We start from the raw sequence: 19,581 nt of genomic DNA, 5'->3' as shown, positions 1-19,581 counted from the left end.
TGCCGCACTCCCCGGATCCGCTTTAAACCGAGCGGCGACAGCGGACCTCAGTTTCTCAGAGTGGACCCTCTCAGCTTCGCGATACCGCCCCCAATCTCAGTGTCGGTACGGAGCCGCCAGGCCGGGACAGAGACGGAGAGAGAGCCCTCGGCCATGGAAGCGCTCGGACCCGGTGAGAAGAGGCGCTGGCAGGCCCGGCAGGGCAGGAGCGGGGGGCCCGGGTCGCTCGCTCACTGGGGGCCGGGGATTGCGAGGCCTCCGCGGGCGATCGGGAAGACGGGAGGAAGAGCGAGGTCGGGAGGTTAACCACACGGCACGGGGTGTTGCCTGCAGGGCTCTGTCCCTCACGGAGGGCTGGTGTCCGGTGTGGCCGTGTGCCGCAGCCCCGGGTCGCGCTTGGAGCGAAACGTCAGGAGCGCCTTTCCGCGTCTTCCGCGTCTGTTGTTGTTGTCGTGCTCAGCCTGCGGGCTGCGGCGGGTCCGAGAGCGAAGGCGGCGGAGCTTCGTGTCGGTTTGCGAGAGCGGATTTCAGCTTCTCTGTCCGTCTGGTTTCGTCCACCACGGTGGAGCCCGGAGCCTCGGTCCCTGTGCTTGCAGCTGTCCCGGAGCTCTGCGTGATCCAGCTGTCGGGTGTCTGTCGCTCGCTGCCGGCCGGAGCGGTGGCACAGTCCGGTCTCTCTGCTCGCTGACCAGCACGTTTACGGCGTCTTTGCGGTGTCTGTATCGGGATGTGCAGCCTCACCGAAGCCCGAGTGGGGTTTATGTGCCTCTGCGTGGAATAATCCTCTTATTGATGTATGTAGAAATCCCCGATAATGTAAGGAAGAATTTTAAAAGTAGTTTACCTAATATATGCATCAACAAGTACGAAAGTGATTTAATAGCTTAAGTGTTTTAAATTGTTGTTTAACTCAAAGCTATTGTACCTTTTAAAATAAGTTATCCGGGGTAAAAAATGCTTCCCACATGGGAATTGTGGTACATAAAAGGGCAGTGGCTGGGATTCTGGTGTCCTGCAAATGTGTACAGTCGGTGTTTTTTCAGGATTTGCTTGTAATTCATAAGAAGGGCACTATCTGTGGACTAGTAACCCCTTGTCTTCTGGAGTAAAGATTCTTTCCTGGGCCAGGCAATGGAAGTATTATTATTATCATTCCTGTATATAGCAGACCCCTTCATTCAATGTGAATGGCAAACTGGAAAGTTTACTTGTAAATACGAGGAACAGTCGTGCAGCTGCGTGTCCAGTCTGCTCCTCTCCTGACGGGCGAAGGCAGCCGTAGGGGTGAAACTGCACTGGCTCTGGGGATGCAGGGTGGTAACTTATGCACCTACTGGGTGCTTACAGCTTGTCTGCAGTGATTAAATGCAGTTGGTACGTTGCATTACTATTTTGAGAATTAAGCCCTTGTAGTTCAGTCCCCATGTCTGTATAGCATGCTTCATCACAATGGGTCTTGGAGAGCTGGGGTGCTGCATCGCCCTGTAGACACAGAACAGCAGCAGCCCCCTTACGCAGCAGCGCAGGGGCAGAGAGAAACTGGGAACCAGTGGGGAGGTTAGGTTGTCTGAGCCCAGTTTGGGATTAACACCCTTACAGACAGCCTCGGGACCCATGTAGATTTTGGCTTAACTCTTGCTGAAGGGACGGCACCTCGTGCAAAGGTGATGAGGGGCTGAGGGGGAAGGGAGGCTGGCGACTGGGATCTGGTAGAGAAGAGATGCATGGGGTCTGCTGGAAGAAGAGCTACGAGTCCAGGAGGAGATGAAAGGCATATAAATAGTGAACATGAGAAACTCTGCGTCCTTCGCGTTGAGTGTGAAAGACCATGGCAGGAGATGAGGACCTGGGGAATGAGTGTAGAGAGGAGAGCGGAGACCCAGGACAGAATCCCGGGATCCACAGGGAGCGCACCGGTGGACAGAGCGAGTCCTGCCGGGGCTGTAGATCCCCACGGATCTGCAGGGAGCTCTCTGACCCGCCTGGCCATGCCTTGATTTACAGGTTCATAGGACAGGGCTAGGCTGCTCTGTGTAGCCTTATTCTATGACCTGTGCAGTGTTGCTGCTGAGCTCTTGATATCCTCAGACGTCCTGCAGCTCTTTCACTCTCGGTGTTGTCTTTTCCTTGTGGCAGGCAGGGCCTCTGTCCTATCGCAAATTCGTCATTAATCCCATCTGCCTTGCAGGTGTTCTTAAACCCCTCTTTCCAATCTGATTATTGACTGATCACTGCCAAGACATTGACTCCTCAGTGCAAAGCTCAATGTCACACCTGTTCCCACCAGTACCTTCACACAGGTACATTCACGTGCTTTGATGGATATGTTGTTAAAAATCCATAAATGATGTTTTTCACTCATGAACTGTGATAACATTAGGTTGGTGCTGTATTCATGAATAGAATGCTTTTGAAAGTTAAGGATGAAGTGTTCTAACCCTTCATGAACACAGTCTGAAGTGTCTTGCTTCTGTGCTGCTTTGCTGGCTGCTCTGTTTTTGATTGATTCTTCCACCTCTTGATTTGCACATCAAACTGGCCAAGTATTGAGTTGGATAATAGGGGATGGGAATACGTTTGGCCCAGTTTGAGTCCTGCATCCACGGAATTATCATTTGAATGTTATCACGTCTAGAGTTTTCTGTACTGTAACCTTCTGAAGATTATAAACCAGCATTGTAAATGACAAAACGCTGCTCAACTACCACCCGAGAGCAGGGAGATGCTGCTGTAAGAGAGGTGAAAGTGTGGAAGAGCCAGGAGGCAGAGGAGCTGCTTCTCTGCCCGTCCGTTCAGGGAAACCAGACCCTGGATCATTCAGGGCAGCTGGGGCCCAGAGTATCAGGCCAGGTGGCCTTTGACCTGTAGATTGTTACAGTAAGACCAGGACCGCAGGTTAACAATGTGGCTTCTTCCGGTGTTCGTCTGCCTTAGTTAAGGGTAAAGAACCCATTTTTTTCTACTTTGGGCAAACTGCCCATTTTACCCCTTTTCGAACGAAGACGCTGACCTGTTTCCTCTCTACTAGATGGGTGGAATGGCCTCCTCTTGTTTGTAATGTTTCAAGTGATCTTAGTCTGGAGTCTTTGTGCAAACAGTCAGTCGGTGCTGCCTCTCCTCTCGGGCCGGGTCTCCCTCCCTGTGTGCGGTGCAGTAATCCAGAGTGTGAGTCCAGGCCCATCTGCTCGGGCTGTTCCTCGCCCCACAGATGCGCCAGGCCCTTTGTCTGGGTTGTCTTGCAGGGGGTGGGCTAGTGGTGTGTGCTGTGGGAATTATTATTCAGTAATTGGGCGCTATTGTTCAGTAATTAGGCCAGTCCTTTGCTTGGTCTGGAGAGCAGTCTCTCTCTTTGTTTTCAATACTGGGGGACCCCCTTCCTGTTATACAGATGGAGTGTCTGTGTTTAGCACCCTTAGCTTCTGAACATTATGGAGATCACTAGTGTGGTTCACTCACTCTTCGGGTCTGCTGTCTTACTGCTTGTTCCAGAATTGACTTTCTGATGCAGGTGGAGTTAGTACAGTGTGGCTTTAGCATGCCAGTTTATTTGTGTTTATGTTATGCCTTTCATTCCAGTGGCTCTCAAAGCGCCTGATATATAGAAGGGGTTCCACTTCATCCATCACTGAAGTGCAGCCCCACCTGGGTGACAGCAGACAGGAGAACTTCAGTGAGGCCAGGTGTAAATCTCAGATTGGAATTTAGTTAGGGTAAGGGGTTAACTCCCCCGCTCTTGTCAACAGTACTACTATAGGATCTTTAATGATAGTGAAGATTGATCAAAGCATCTGAAGGGAATTAAACAGAGGTTTTGGTTCTAGAGGGAAGGGTGCCACCTACTTGTCCCTACTGGTGCAGCTAAGCAGCAGGTGTGACCAGGCCCGGCATTGCTTGGCTTTTGAGGTCTGGCTATGAGGTGGCAGCAGTGCTGAACTGCAGGCCCATGTTTCAGAGTGTCGGGCTCTCATTGTATGATGGTTTGAGTCCTATGAAGTTTTGTGTACTCCTGGATCTCGCATATAGATGTATTTTAAAGGCTGGATGTCCTCTGCTTGTTTCTTTCAAGAACGTTTGCAAAGAAAGATGTTCAGTTTTAATACCAGAATGTTTGAATTTTTTCAGGCCCACCTCCAACCTCCCTGTTCCAGCCTCCTCGGCGGCCCGGCCTGGGCACGGTGGGGAAGCCCATCCGCCTGCTGGCCAACCACTTCCAGGTGCAGATCCCCAAAATCGATGTCTACCACTATGAGGTGGAGATCAAGCCAGAGAAACGACCTCGACGTGTCAACAGGTACGGAGAGATCTGCACGTTCAGCTGCCCATTTCTGTATCGGACGCACCTTTGCAGGGCAAATTTGTTTTAGCAGTAGAAAGAAATGATCTGATTGTTCGTGTGGAAGTTTGTGAGGCCCGTCTGTCTCTCGGTGGTGTTCTGTCTTGCTCTGGTCGCTGTTCCTCACCTCTCCTGGCTGTGTGTGCGCAGGGAGGTGGTGGACACCATGGTGCGGCACTTCAAGATGCAGATCTTTGGGGACCGCCAGCCTGGCTACGATGGCAAGAGGAACATGTACACGGCCCACCCCCTGCCCATTGGTAGAGACCGGGTGAGTCTGTGCTCCTGAACTTTGCCGGCTTCAGCCTCCGTGTCCTGCAGCACTGCGGGGGCTGGCTCTTACCCTGGCATCTGCCCGTCTCTCCGCCTGCAGGTGGACCTGGAGGTGACGCTGCCCGGCGAGGGGAAGGACCAGACCTTTAAGGTGTCCCTGCAGTGGGTGTCGGTTGTCAGCCTGCAGATGCTGCTGGAGGCGCTGTCGGGCCACCTCAACGAGGTGCCTGAGGACTCTGTCCAGGCGCTTGACGTCATCACCCGGCACCTGCCCTCCATGAGGTAAAGCCCCCCCCCCGCAGTCCTGCACCTTGCCTGGCTGTTTCTGATCCTGCAACAGTGCAGTTTACAACACTTGATACCTTCCCCTCCTCTCCCCTGCGCAGGTACACCCCGGTGGGGCGCTCTTTCTTCTCTCCCCCCGAGGGGTACTACCACCCCCTGGGCGGGGGGCGCGAGGTGTGGTTTGGGTTCCACCAGTCTGTGAGGCCGGCCATGTGGAATATGATGCTCAACATTGACGGTGAGGGGCTGATATGCGTGGCAGCACTTCTGCACATGTCCACCTGTCCTCTGTAGCCCTTGTGCTTCTGAGTCTCTCTGGTAAAGCAGTGCAGTACATTCTGTCAGTACTTGTAGTTGCACCGCTAGAAGGTTGTAGAAACTCTCCGTAACTGAAGTAGCTCCGGATTCTGAAGGTATTTAATTACAAGAATGGTTTTATCGTGGCCCTGTGTGAGCCTGTGGGATGGGTCTGTTACTCTCAGGCCAGATCGCAAGCAGGCGAAGCAGGGGGCTGGTGAAGCTGCAAGCACCTTACCTGACCACTTGAGCTCACGCGAGGCGGCATTATTTCTAAGACTGGAATTAGCTGCGTTTAATACAGCTTGTTTAGTTCTCTAGTTATTTTCAGTTAGTGACAGAAGACGATTGTAAGCGTAGTTGATGAAAGTGAGATGCCTCTGGACAGCCAGGTGTAATGTCGCTCACGGGACGGCTGCAGGCAGATTGATGGGATGAACTGGTCTGTCCAAATGTCGGTCTTTCCACACATTTGCCTTCGACAATTCCAAGACTGGTTTGAAGAGGCTAAAGCCGTCTCCTCTCTCGTCTTCTAGTGTCTGCGACGGCATTCTATCGCGCTCAGCCAGTCATCGAATTCATGTGTGAAGTGCTGGACATCCAGAACATCAACGAGCAGACCAAGCCGCTGACCGACTCTCAGCGTGTCAAGTTCACCAAGGAGATCCGCGGTGAGCTGGGGGGGAGGCCAGCCTCTTCGGTCACACAGCCCCTCTCTCTTCCTGTGTGCACCGCCACGACCAGCAGCATCGAAAACCTTTTCTGATTCCCAATAGCAGTGAAGTCTGCACAGTAGATTTACCGTTTCATGGGGTGTCACTATGGTAATCATTGTAGTGTCAAAAACAGTTGCACTGATACAATTTGAGTCCCTAGATTTTTTTTTTAATATGTGTTTTGCAATATATGTCAAAATATGTTTTGGCTGGGTTCTAAACAGTTTTACAAACGGTAAATATTAAGCAGTATTAATTTAGTAGTAGAAATAGACATGTTTTACACTTGAGATCAACGTCTGCTTGCAGATGACAATCCACCGAATCAAGCACCTTGACATCGTGCCTCAGGTACACAATGCTGGGTTGTGTTCTGTGTCCCTGTCAGATTTGAGAGTTAATAGAGATTGTAGGTGAGAATCTGTGTATTGGATATCGAGAAGTGATCTAAAGAAAGAAGAAATCTGTTCACCCTAAAGCAAAAATAGATCTTCATTGCAGAATTTAATCTATGTTTACAAAACATCACATTCTAGAAACAATTTCCACTGAATGTGATAGTTAGTAAGCTGAACTTTGAACTCTTCAAATCGGGAAATGCCGTCCCTTGAACCTGCTTCAGAATTGGCTGGACGACTCCAAAATGTGAATACAGTAGACTTGCGCTATATGAAGAATATTTTTATTTGTGTATTTAATTTGTGTATATGTGGTTGGCGATGAAAAAATAAAATAATGCATCAAGAATCAAACAATGCAGGAGATTTTTCACATTCAGACCGGGTGTGGCACACATCTGAGCTCTGCCCTGGGGACCAGTTACAGAGCCCATGCCTCTTTACTGCGAGGCGTCTCCCTCAACATGGCCCATAGACTGCAAACCAGTATGAAGGGGAAAGGCACTTTTCTTGACTTGACTGATTGGGAGTTAAAAATTGGGATTTTGAACAAGTGAAGGGGTGTGGAGACGGAGATGAGATCACTTTATTTGCCACATACAATTTCTTGTATTAAGAATTTCTTTTTTCACATACCCCAACTTGCTCTTCGTGAGACAGTCAGGGAGAGAAGCTGGGGGTCAGAGCGCAGGGTCAGGCATTTATACGGCGCCCCTGGAGCAGCTTGGGTAAAGGGCCTTGCTCAGGGGCCCAATGGAGCAGGATTACTCTGCCGGCCGTGGGATACAAATCGGTAACCTTCCAGCCACAGGCGCAGATCCTGAGCCACAGAGCCTCCGCTCTGCCCCTGGTTGGCAAGAGCGAATCTTTGATTCGTGCAATCAGAGACGGAGAGAAGGCTGTTCATGAGAGCTTTGCGTCTGCTTTGTTCCCTGCATTTTATTACGTTTTATTAAATCTGTTTTGTAGAATGTACAGCTGTTACTGCTTTCATAATACTTTAAGCTGCATGCACATACTAATACACTTACAACTGATGTTTTGATTATACATGATTTTGGGTATACCCGCTATGCCAGTGTAAAATGTGAGTCTACTGTAGTTCTCGATTGTCGGCTGTAATTTAGATCTTGATGGGTCCTCTGTTTGTGTGCAGGGCTGAAGGTGGAGGTGACGCACTGCGGTCAGATGAAGAGGAAATATCGTGTCTGCAATGTCACACGCCGCCCTGCCAGCCACCAAACGTAAGAGCGTGTTTTTCTGGGTGTTGGTGGTATCTCTGTCCCCTTGTCTTCAGGGTTTAATACTCCAGGGAGATAGTGAACAAGACAAGTCAGCACAGTACTAGTACTGGAGGATGTATTTGTGCTCTTGACTTGTAGGGGGCAGGAGATGGTCGATCTCATTTTTTTTTTTAGAGCAACTCCTAAAATGATAAAGTAGCACTGAGCTCCATCCAGCTCCAGATGTTCAGCTAGTGCAGACCTCCCAGGCTGTCGGACTCCACTGGCTTGCTGTGGTGGGGTTTGGATTGTGAAATTCATTCGTTCATGTGCAATTTCCAACCTTGGGGTTGTGTCCTAATTTGAGTTTGTGGAAAAAAAAAGTCAAGTTTCTGGGCACGCAGCACTTGAATAGTAAATGATGCAATTGATTTAAAGTTGATAATCTTGCAGTTCAGCTTTTATTGCCACTGACCCAGAGTTTCTGCCCTTTTTTGTATACCATTTAAAAAAAACTTGGGGTGGAGTAAAGGTGATTGGTACTCCTTGGATGAAGGATGTTTTGAGTTGGAAGTAGTGTTTAAACATGATTTTGTTTAAACGTTTTGCCTTTACCATCCAAAATTCAAAAGGTCAGTAACAGTAAACATGTCTCTAATTGATCAAATAAGTCATGCACAATGTGCTTTGAAACCTGGGAACTTGTAGCTTTCGTTTTCACAGATGCTTAAGAGGCCAAGATATAGCTGGAGCACAATCAGTGTGTTGATTTTTTCCATTGTTGTGGAGAGTGATGTGCAGATGCTATTATACTTTGAGAAGGTGTTTCTGGTTTCTCGGTAGGTACTGGGAGCTCGTACACGCCGTGCACATGACTTGCTAGTGGCGCCTCTTGGACTGGTGCAATTTCAGGTTCTCGGTACATTTCATTCATGGCACTGTGTCCTCTCCAGGTTCCCCCTGCAGCTGGAGAATGGCCAGGCCATGGAGTGCACTGTGGCCCAGTACTTCAAGCAGAAGTACAGCCTGCAGCTAAAGTACCCTCACCTGCCCTGCCTGCAGGTGGGACAGGAGCAGAAACACACCTATCTGCCCCTGGAGGTAAGACTTGGCTGGAGTCCCACATTCCACTCTTTTTTTTTTCACAAGCCATGGCTTCAGGGCTTCCATGCTGATGCACATTGTGATTACTGCCTCCTCCAATCAGGAGATATGATCTGACTTGATAGTGTACAGTCGTGATGTTCATGTGATGAACCCGGTTTAGGGAAGGAGGTTATTCCAGGTCTCCTGTGTACTCGCTGTACTGGACTAGAAAATATGAATTTATCCTGGAACTATCAACAGAGTCTTGCTCTGAGTGCTGCACCCTCTGGGGACAGGCAGTGACCCTCTTGTGCCCCACAGGTGTGTAACATCGTGGCGGGGCAGCGCTGCATCAAGAAACTGACGGATAACCAGACCTCCACCATGATCAAAGCCACAGCGCGCTCTGCGCCCGACAGGCAGGAGGAGATCAGCCGGCTGGTGAGTGGCTCTCTGTAGCAGGAGCAACTCCGAACATCTCATGGACGTGACTCCTCGCTGTTCTTGAAGAGCACTGCCTTTTATAATGTGACTAGTGGAAAAGATCTACATTTCTGTCATTTCTTAGTATGTTTAGTGTTCTTTGCGAGGCTTCAGTTGCCTCAGATGAGCATGGAGGTGAGTGGCGAGCGAGACGACCCTGGACTGTCAGGGACACGTGCGTCTCTCTCCTAGTGTGGCCTTTTCCCTTTCGCAGGTCAAAAGCAACAGCATGGTGGGTGGTCCTGACCCCTACCTGAAGGAGTTTGGCATCGTGGTCCACAACGACATGACGGAGGTGACTGGGCGGGTCCTCCCAGCGCCCATGCTGCAGTATGGGGGCCGGGTGAGTACAGACACTGGGAGGGACTGTGGCAGGGTGAGTACTGGGGCACAGGGCAGGGTGAGTACGGGCCGGGCGGCCGGGGGGGGAGTGATTGCCTCATACAGAGATGGAAGTTAGACCCAGAGCGTTTCAGGTGTTACAAGCTGCGGGATGTCAGGAACAGTGTTGACTTTAAGCAAGCAAACTATTTGCTATATAACTCCAGGTCAGATAATGTGTAATGAGGCAGCAAGCATTTCCAGGCACGAGACAGGTGTTGAGCCGTATACAGGAGGCAGCAGCTAGTCAGACCTGAATTGGCTCCGACTGCTGTTCGCTGGAGTCTGACTCCCTTCGCTGGAGAGGCTGAGTGAGTGGGACACGGCGCCGGGACTCTGAGACTCTGCTGTTGGCTCCACAGCTGAAATGTGTGTGAAGGCTGGTTTTGGAGTGGGAGCTGGGGGCCTCCCCGCTCCTCGTACAGCTGGAGTTGAGGGGACTGTGCTCGGAGTCCTGCTGCGCTTGTGAGACTGTGTGCTGCGGGTGGGGGGTGGGGTTGTTTCTCCAGGGGATGGGGAGGGGGGGGGCATGCAAGTGCAGATGTGAAATGTGCATGGGGTCTTGTCTTGTGGGGGTGTCTCTTCATGAAGTGAGCGACTGGGGCTCTTGTTCAGTTGCAGCCTGAGCTAGAGGTCAGGCCTGTCTAGTCCGGGCTGTCCCAGCACCACAGCAATTCAGAAAGGAAACCCATACTTGCAAACATCTGGTACATTTCAGGTTTTTACAGAAATTGCAGGCTGCGGTTAAGCAAGGTGTTTAAAAGCACAATAGAACTCTACACTCCATTATTGTTCATTATGAAGAATAAGAAGCATTTAATAATCAGAAACTTGAGCTGGTTTATAAGCGAGAAGCCTGCAGCTGACAGACCTGGAGTGGCTCACAGTGCTGTGTGCTGGGAACTGTGATGCTGCCCTTGAAGCAGAACACGAGGTGCTGTCGGGTTGCAGTGCAACAGAGGACAGTCTCTTTCCCTACTTTGCCCTAAAAAGGGCCACTAAAAGAGGAGTGACTTTTTCCTCAGAATAAAACCGTGGCCACGCCGAACCAGGGCGTGTGGGACATGAGGGGGAAGCAGTTCTATGCCGGGATCGAGATCAAGGTGTGGGCTGTCGCCTGCTTCGCGCCCCAGAAACAGTGTCGGGAGGACCTGCTGAAGTGAGTGCCTGCGGACCGACCGGCACCCCTCCCCTCGTCGCCGACTCCGCGGCCTCCTTTCCGCAGACTGCTTTCACAGCAAGCGGGTTTTCGGGGTGCATGCAAACTTGCAGAACCATATTTACCCATTTGAATGTTCCTGAGCACTTAAATGGATCTCAGATCTTTACCTCTCATGATTGTTTTTTCTGATGGGGGAGTAGCAAGGGAGGCTGACCACGTTTTATTAAAATGGAAGTATGCAAACCACTCAGCCAAGCTATAGATTACAGTTACAATGTTGCATAGAGCAAGCAGAGGTCTAGTATTGGGAAGATGCCTGTTCCATGTTTTGTCAAAGCTAAAACATTCCTTCATGCCGGTTAGGAGTTTCACAGACCAGCTGCGCAAGATCTCGAAGGACGCGGGGATGCCCATCCAGGGCCAGCCGTGCTTCTGTAAATACGCGCAGGGCGCCGACAGCGTGGAGCCCATGTTTAAGCACTTGAAGATGTCCTATGTGGGGCTGCAGCTTATTGTTGTCATCCTGCCAGGAAAGACGCCAGTCTACGGTGAGCAAGAAGGCAGTCTGTTTCGCAGTCCCTCTCTCGCTCAAGTGGTAACAAATTCTAAAGTTATTACAGACCAGTAAATTAGTTATTAAACATGCATGGAAACAATAATTGGAACTAGACATAACCTACATGGTGATAGGAATCCAGGGCATGGTCAGTATGGCTTTACAAGTGGTTGGTCCTGAGCTTGGACTGTCCCAATCCATTACAATTTGTAGGTTGTTCTAAATTGCTTTGTTTTAAAAATTGGTAACATTTGCTTCTTAACACTTAATTTCCAAATTGTTGTTTAACAACTATTTCAGGCCTTTAAAATTTGAAGTAATAACTACCTGATAGGATCAGGGGATCAGCAGGTAGGAGATGCTTGGTAAACGGTAATCCATCGCATATCCTCCCTGAGCGTTTATCCACATGGCATTACTTGACCTCCAGTCCCAATTTTATGTGCAAAAGGAAGGCAGTTTGGCTGTTGGAAAGTACAGGAAGTGTGATTATGATTGTGGTGGAAAGAAAGCTGGAGATGCAGAGGAAAACGGGGCTGAAAGCAACTTTGAAATTGGAAAGAATACTAAGCCTGCTTCACAGAGGCTACTTCAAGGTGTATGTGTCTGGTGCAGTGTTCGTGACTATTCGCTGTCTCTGTCTCCAGCGGAGGTGAAGCGGGTGGGAGACACTCTGCTGGGAATGGCCACCCAGTGTGTCCAGGTGAAGAACGTGGTGAAGACCTCCCCTCAGACCCTCTCCAACCTCTGCCTCAAAATCAACGCCAAGCTGGGCGGCATCAACAACGTGCTGGTGCCCCATCAGCGGTGAGTGGTCGGGGTTCATGGTTCAAGGGGAGGGAGAGGTATTTTCTGTAGAGCCCTGCAGTTCTTGGCAGACTTTGTGAGGATGCTCAACATACAAACTCTGCTCTACAGAGTACAGATCAGTCTAGACTCTCCCAGCTGCCAGGCTACAGCTCTGCAGCAAATCAACTATGTAAACACTTTGCTCACTTCAGAATGTGGGTGCTTTGAGCGTTGATAAACTGAACCCGGCCTGTCCTCAGCTCTGAGCAGTCAGTAAGTCTGTACTGACCTGGGCTTTCTTTCCTCCTCTTCCTCAGCCCCTCTGTGTTCCAGCAGCCGGTGATCTTCCTGGGGGCGGACGTGACGCACCCCCCTGCAGGAGACGGGAAGAAGCCCTCCATCGCGGCGGTGGTGGGCAGCATGGACGGGCACCCCAGTCGCTACTGCGCCACAGTGCGTGTGCAGACCTCGCGGCAGGACCTGGCGCAGGAGCAGCTCTTCAGCCAGGAGGTCATCCAGGATCTCACCAACATGGTTCGCGAGCTGCTCATCCAGTTCTACAAGTCCACGCGCTTCAAGCCCACCCGGATCATCTACTACCGCGGCGGCGTTTCCGAGGGGCAGATGAAGCAGGTGGGTGGAGTGTGCTTGCCCCTGCTCATAAACAAACACACTCTTCCCCCTGAACTCGGGATCGGTCCATCCTGGATTCATCCGTGTAGAAACAAATTCAGACTCCCCACTGTCTTCTGATTCTCTTTGTGACGGGGATAACGATTGCTTACTGGAAAGAGTCGTTTTCTTAATTAGTCCTTAATTATTCCTGTCTCTTATGCAGCAGTGCAGTTGGATTTGGCCATGAAAACTGAGCAACAGTAAGAAAAATTGGAAAAGGCGAATGTCCGTATTAACGGAGTTTCAAGGATCTGGCAGGTTCCTGCTGGGGGAGGTGCTTCTTCTTGAAAGTGGCGAACACTTGGGAGACTCTGGTTCTGGAGCGCCACAGTCCGGAAGGATCTCCCAGCCGTTTCTGAAAACTTGAAACAATGTAGCTTTGGCCACTAAAGCAGAGGATTCAAATTTGGAAAATGTCAAAGTTTGGAAATTCTTTTAATGCAAAACACCAATATGTGTGGCTCTTAAGGACAATGGCCAACTTCCCTATTTAATTGACGTAATTAACTTACAAAATTCATCAAGTCACAGGTTCAGACTATTTACAGATTGATTTAGGGTGACCTGTAAAATCTTCTGGACTGCAGCTCTTCAAAAGCTGAGCGCTGCCAGGCTAATATCGGCTTCTGCTCTGTGGACAGGTGGCGTGGCCAGAACTCATCGCCATTCGAAAAGCCTGCATCAGCCTGGAGGAGGACTACCGGCCTGGCATCACCTACATCGTGGTGCAGAAACGCCACCATACCAGACTCTTCTGTGCTGACAAGGCAGAGCGCGTGAGTGTCCCTTGTCACTCTCCAAGGGCCCCCCAACACTGGTCCTGTCTCTGTATTCTGAGTTTCTTAAAATAATCCAACTAGACTCTAGACCTTTTTCTCCAGGTCCTGTCAGTGTTCTGTAAAGACTTCTAATGAAATTGGCAGTATATTTTAAAACGTCAAAGAATAATGAGCAAGTAATTAATTGAGGTCATATCAAGGAATACAAAGTGGGCAATCCTTGAAAGATTTTGGGAGTCTGAGAACCCCAATTTCCAACTTGTTGCTTTTATATTCTTAGATAAAGATCTCAGCTCCTGCTTTGTGTTTTCTCTGGCTCTTCTGGTAGGTGGGGAAGAGTGGGAATGTCCCAGCAGGCACCACGGTGGACAGCACGATCACCCATCCATCCGAGTTTGACTTCTACCTGTGCAGCCACGCCGGTATTCAGGTGAGCCACGGATGCCGCACTCTCCAGAGCGGCAGGTGTCCTGCTCTGTCCCACTGTTGGAATAGCAGTACCTTGGGTTAGGGACTCGCTGTGCTGAGCAGTTTGGGCCCTTCACACTGTTGTACAAACTGTCCTCATGGGGCAAAAAGGCAACTATGTTAGAATTGGCTGTTTTCAGAACTCGGAAAGCCTGGATGGGTTTCGGGCTGGGCGGTTTTCCCTCGGTGGCGACTGGTGTGCTAGCCTCTCCTCTCTTTTCCCCGCAGGGCACCAGCCGCCCCTCCCACTACCACGTCCTGTGGGATGACAACTGTTTCACCGCCGACGAGCTCCAGCTGCTCACCTACCAGCTGTGCCACACCTATGTGCGCTGCACGCGCTCCGTCTCCATCCCTGCGCCCGCCTACTACGCGCGGCTGGTGGCGTTCCGCGCCCGCTACCACCTGGTGGACAAGGACCATGACAGGTGAGAGCAGGTGGGGGGTTGGGCTTCTGGAGTGCAGAATAGCCAATGATTGTGGGAATATTTCACCTGATCTCCCTTGGTTTGGCAACATTGCACATTAGACTGTAGGGTTTGTAGTTGGGAAGTTCAGTATTAAAGGGGGACTGTAGCACTTTTTTTATATTTCAGAGTTAGAATTGACATTGAGTGCGTTTGAAATCACAATGGAAGTAAAATGTACACAGTAACATGTAAAACCTCCAATTTACATTACAAAATAGACAATTTCCATGTATGTTCAGCACCATGTTCTGCGATTCAGAATGAGGCAACCAAACTCCCAGTGACATGTTTGACCCTAAGACACTGTGAGCAAGCAGTCTCGTGAATACATTGCTTTTAATTCAATAGAGACGTTGCTCTTGATTTTGAGATGGTTTTGCTGACAAGTACAACTTATCACTGCATGCAGATCGCACTGGAACATTTGTGCGGTGAAATCTCTGCTGCACTATCTGTACTTATTCGCTCGTACATCACGTTGCATTAGTCATTATAGTAACTAGTGAGCAGGAAGGGCTGCTTCCATCTTGCGGTTTGTGGGAGCTCTCGCTCCTTATGAGAGCAGTGGTTTGTGACAACATGGCAACTTACAGTACTTGTACAAAGTTCATGATTTTGTTTTTAATTTGGAATTGGGAAAATTTGGCGATACTGTCATTTAATATATTTTGTTACCAAGATTTAATAACCGGTCTGAGAAACTGGGACTGCAGCTCCTCTTTAAATCAGATTAGTCCCTGCTGACACCAGGTTGAGAACAAGGAAATTGTGGATTTTTTAACTTGCAGTAAATAAGTCAGGTAATACTTAGAACTACTTAAAACTGAGCAGTACTGGGAGTTGAGAAATGGGTCAAAGTTTAAGAAGTACATATTAAGCTAACACACATGATGATAATACAGATATTTACAGACTATGAGTTGGGATCGACTTCCTGGGCTTGAACCAGTTTTCAACCCTCAAGCTCAGTAACTCAAATTGACAAACGCAGTTACATTCGGAAGAAAGACTGCTTTCATAAAGTAATGCTCTATACTTCGGCCTCCTCATAAACGGCTGCTGCCTTTGAACCCTTTACAAGAATGCATCACGATGCAAAAAGTGACAAGCTGATGAGGGAACACAAACATGCTGCTCATTTCTGCAAATGTAGAGCTGCGTGGCTGCCTCCTTTATAGGAGGATACAGTGTTCTTCACAGAACAGATGAAGAGCTGGAATGTGCTCTCACCAGCGTCCTACCACTCCTATGCCTCTCATTTGTGGTCAGTCATTTTAAGTAGTAGGGTTGGTTGCTGTGATCCATAAAGGGTCCAGTCTTGAAAGTTGGATCTGATGTCTCCTTTCAATTGGGGTCAGTTTATCTGATGAAAAACCCCTGATCTGTGAAGGTTCCCTGACCATCGTATCCAAACTTCTGTCTGACGTGGGCGTCACAGGGGATAAGTGGAAACCAGGTGCACATCTGCACCCAGCACGTTGTTTTGTTAAATAGTGGTTCATGAGTCAGGAGGTGGGTCTGCTAGCGGTGGTCTGACGAGGGTCCTGGGAGCTGGTGATGCTAACCGATCTCTCTCCCCCTGCAGTGCGGAGGGCAGCCACGTGTCTGGGCAGAGCAACGGCCGGGACCCCCAGGCCCTGGCCAAGGCCGTGCAGATCCACTATGACACCCAGCACACCATGTACTTCGCCTGAGCCGAGCCCCGCCCGGCGGCACGCGCTCTCTCTCCGTCTCTCTCCTCTTCCTCTTTCTCAGCACCAAAGCGGTTCTGAAGCCAAGAGGCCCGGCTGTCTGTCGAGTCGAAAGGGCCGGGCCAATTCGGACCGCTCTCACCAGCAATCCAGGATTCCCAGACGCACTGAGACACCAGGTTCTGATGCACAGAAACACATTGAGCCATTTTTTTCTTAAATATATTTTTTTTATATATATACTGATCTTGGTCAGGTCAGAAGCACTAGAGAGAACTGATCTTTTACTTCACCGCTAACAAGGAGTTTGTGTATTTTTACCTCAAAGGCGCAGAAGCCACAGTCCCGAGTTTTTAAGCAAGGGTTTTGCATGGGTGGTTTGTGTTAATTGCAGATTTTAAAACGCTGAATTATTTTTATCATGTTTTAGCTCTTTCCTTTTTTTGTCTTGATTTTTAAACGAGGTGACTTTGGTGTCAAAACTCTTTTCCTGTGCTGTGCTGTTCGTCTGAGTGTGTGTCTGCGCGAATGTCTGTATGTGTGTATTTCAAAATGGACGCATTTGATTAAAATTTCCATGGCAGGCCACAGAATTGTAAAGGGAAATTAAGGAGTTAACTGCTGTAAATGCCTCAGATTTTTTTTATATATACATATATATAAAGAGATATAAATAGACGATTTTACAGGCTTTTTGAAGCCAGTTGTTGTGTGTAGCAGTGTCCGTGTTCTGGCCCGTGTTTAGTGTGGGGGGGTGGAGAGTTTAATGGGGGTTGGGTTGGGGGAGGGGGGTGTCCTATGTCTTAGCTCTCAGGCCGGCCAAACAAGGCAGGTTTGTATACCAGCCTGGACACACTGCCCTGCCAGCTGCTTTTTGAAGAACTTGCAAGAACCACGCGCTCTGCCACCAGGGGGCGCTCTGCCGTGGCCTGCTCTGCATGTGCTGGGCTTCAGGAGCTCCACCTGCGCAGGGTTCTCTTAGCTTACAGCTCATTCCAGAGCAGCTCCCTGGACTGACCGGGGTGCTTGTGCTTCGGATGTTTATGCATTTATAAAGACAAATACATTTGTAAGAGTTTAATATAAAAGTTTTGTGAGTATCCTAACTGTTGTTAGTTTAGGTTTTTGGTAGTGTTTTTTTCCTAATCCTGTCAGCTTCCCCTCTGACACCGAGAGTGTAGGAGTATTTGGCTAAAGTGGCTGATGAGGTGGTTCAGAGTAGTAGGGGGTATTTTAGAGCTCTGTTTGTCGTGCAGTGGATAATTTGCTTTAAGCCGCCTGTCTGAACTCGTTGTGGATGCAAAGCTCCGTTTGTGTTGTACGTTCCCGCAATGCAGTGTTGTCAAAGGGGGTGTCCTGTTGGATTGGGGGTTCACCTGGTGCCAGCTCCTCTACACTCTCAGCAGCCCCAGCCAGCTGTTGGCTCCTGACCCTTACAGGCAGCTTCTCTTAGAGAGCGGAGCTACTGGAGGAATTTCAGTGCTTGTCCCTCACCTTTCCCGCCCTTAAAGACTCACCAGCCCAGCCACAGTAGCAGCTCAGGGTGGCGAAGGGAGGGGGTGCAGCTGGGCAGGCCAGGCGGAGTGCGGCTGTTTGGGGGAGCAGTTTTCTCTGCCAGCTATTCTCTCCGTGACCCGATTGAAGTCCGACACTGACCAGTACCTTCACACCGCCTCCTCTCACCTCTGGTGCGAGATGTCTGCTGCAGTGCTGAAACCGGGCTGCCTGTCAGGAGCTGTGTTGGCGGCTGGCTGTGGCTGAGCTTCGGGGTCACAGGGGAACCGGCGGGGAGCAGGGATGTGTGTCTGGGCTTGACCCCGAGGATAAGGACAATCGGAGCTGTAGAATAGGGGGCGAGTGTAGGGGGTGACAGTAGAATTACTGAAGTATTTATATAAATGTTTGTGTATAAAATAAAACGTATACTTAAGGTGGCTATTAAGATTTTATGAAATCATAGCATCCAGTGATAAAGCTAAAGCACTGCCTCCGAGCCCATGAGGGAGCGGGCGACGCGGGCGCACACGGCTCGCCAGGCGCGAGCCCAGTTCAGACCATTTTGTATTAAACCACCTTTGAAGCAGCAGGTTTGCTATGAATGTGTTTGGGCTCGCACCTGCCGGGGGTGTGTGCGTGTGTTGGGGGGGGGGTACATATGCAATAAAAAGTCGCCCACTGGATGGGAATTGGACTGGGCCGCTGAGCCCCTCTGGGGTCCCCATGACGGGCAGGTGGGCGAAGCTCCAAGAAGAGATGGCCGACCCCAATGCTGGGCAAGTGTCTCTGCAAAGCTTTCTCTCCAGGTGGACTTTCAGCAGCTCGGGGGGGGGTTTCGGCTTCGCTGCCCCGAGTGGGTAAGCGGTGTGGATTCGAGCACCGGGTTACTGGGTGGGAGGGGGGCTCTTAAGGGCAATGCGACAGTAACTCCAGTTTTACAGACTATCATTGCAAAGCAATACCATAAAGTCAATATTTGAGAAATTAAAGATCCAACGTTTCCCTCCGGAGATGTGGCTGTTGATCTGATCCCTCTAGATGTTTGTGTTTTAAGTACTTGTTTTTGCTTGTATCAATCAGTGGGGAAATGTGCATTTGTAGGAGTAGCTGTTAAGCTTTTCTAAGAACAATCTTGACTCGCTCGCATGCATGCCAGAATCTTGTTGTAAAACTGTTTAGAGAATTTTTAATAAAATGAATCAGTTTTGTAAATGTTAATTATAGTCAGACTGTTTTAGGATAGCAATACATGACTCTGCCAGACTCCCACGCCCGTCAGAAGTGGGAGCCCAGCCAGTGGTTGCAGAGCAGTCGGCCTCAGTCCCAGAATCCACATTAAAACGAGGTACTTCACACAGTGGAACAGGCTGCGGCCTTCAGAAAGGCTGCTCTACCCCGAGGACGGACCCACTGCTCTTCACACCCTGTGGCTTGTGCTTCCACAGCAGCTGGGCTCAGTGGTGTCCCCTGCAGGCCCTCCCAGAACTGAACTGGCTCCTCCTGGGTCTGCTGCTGGGGATACAGCTTACAGGTTTTTTTAAAGCTGTATTTTTTTCTCCCCCTCCCCCCCCACCATTGCACCCCAGATTTTAAGAGCGGGTTTGAGAATTTCCTCTTTGATCTAAAGATTTGTTTGCTACAACTTATGAAATGTTTCATTGTAATTTAAGTTGTTCTTATCCTGATGTCTAGCTCTGTACTGTTCCGTAGTGTTCCGAGCTGTGCCGGTGGCTGTCCGATAGCAATACGAGGTACTCTGTCTGACCTGCTGGGGGAGGGGCCAGGGTCAGCCCTGCCCACTTCCGCTAGGGTGCCCACACAATTGCTGCATTGCTATGTGACTTTTCTTTGATTTTGTTTTTGTTTTTTTTAGCCTGCAGGGAATATTTGTGTTTATGTGGAAAGTAATAAATTGGTATTTTATGCCTAATTCTCTTGATGAGCTTTTGTTTTTTTAATGTGCCCTCCCTCGAAGTGGATCAGACCCTGTTCTTGCCTGTGTGCAGCATGTTGCTCTGG

General features: G+C 49.7%; 1 protein-coding gene across 2 annotated transcripts; it reads left to right on the top strand.

Annotated features, from left to right (window-relative positions):
* The first annotated feature begins 6 nt into the window (after positions 1–6).
* Positions 7–19,492, top strand: ago4 (argonaute RISC component 4). Of its 2 annotated transcripts, none has more exons than XM_088602330.1 (18): positions 7–172; positions 4,123–4,291; positions 4,484–4,604; positions 4,707–4,888; positions 4,993–5,129; positions 5,725–5,859; positions 7,459–7,546; positions 8,479–8,626; positions 8,933–9,052; positions 9,309–9,437; positions 10,501–10,634; positions 11,001–11,185; positions 11,841–12,000; positions 12,300–12,615; positions 13,299–13,433; positions 13,765–13,866; positions 14,133–14,332; positions 15,960–19,492. In XM_088602330.1, exons 1-18 carry the CDS (start codon positions 154–156, stop codon positions 16,066–16,068), a joined length of 2,589 nt encoding a protein of 862 aa, XP_088458456.1. In that variant the 5' UTR covers positions 7–153; the 3' UTR covers positions 16,069–19,492. The 2 variants fall into 2 exon arrangements, with proteins under 2 accessions (XP_088458456.1, XP_088458455.1); XM_088602329.1 differs by having other exon boundaries at positions 9,309–9,470.
* Positions 19,493–19,581: the final 89 nt, after the last annotated feature.

This window comes from Lepisosteus platostomus, chromosome 13 (genome assembly GCF_059453375.1).
Source record: "Lepisosteus platostomus isolate fLepPlt1 chromosome 13, fLepPlt1.hap1, whole genome shotgun sequence".
Taxonomy (NCBI): Eukaryota; Metazoa; Chordata; class Actinopteri; order Semionotiformes; family Lepisosteidae; genus Lepisosteus; species Lepisosteus platostomus.
Note: the sequence above shows the minus strand (reverse complement) of the source record. Positions and strands in the feature narration are given on the sequence as shown.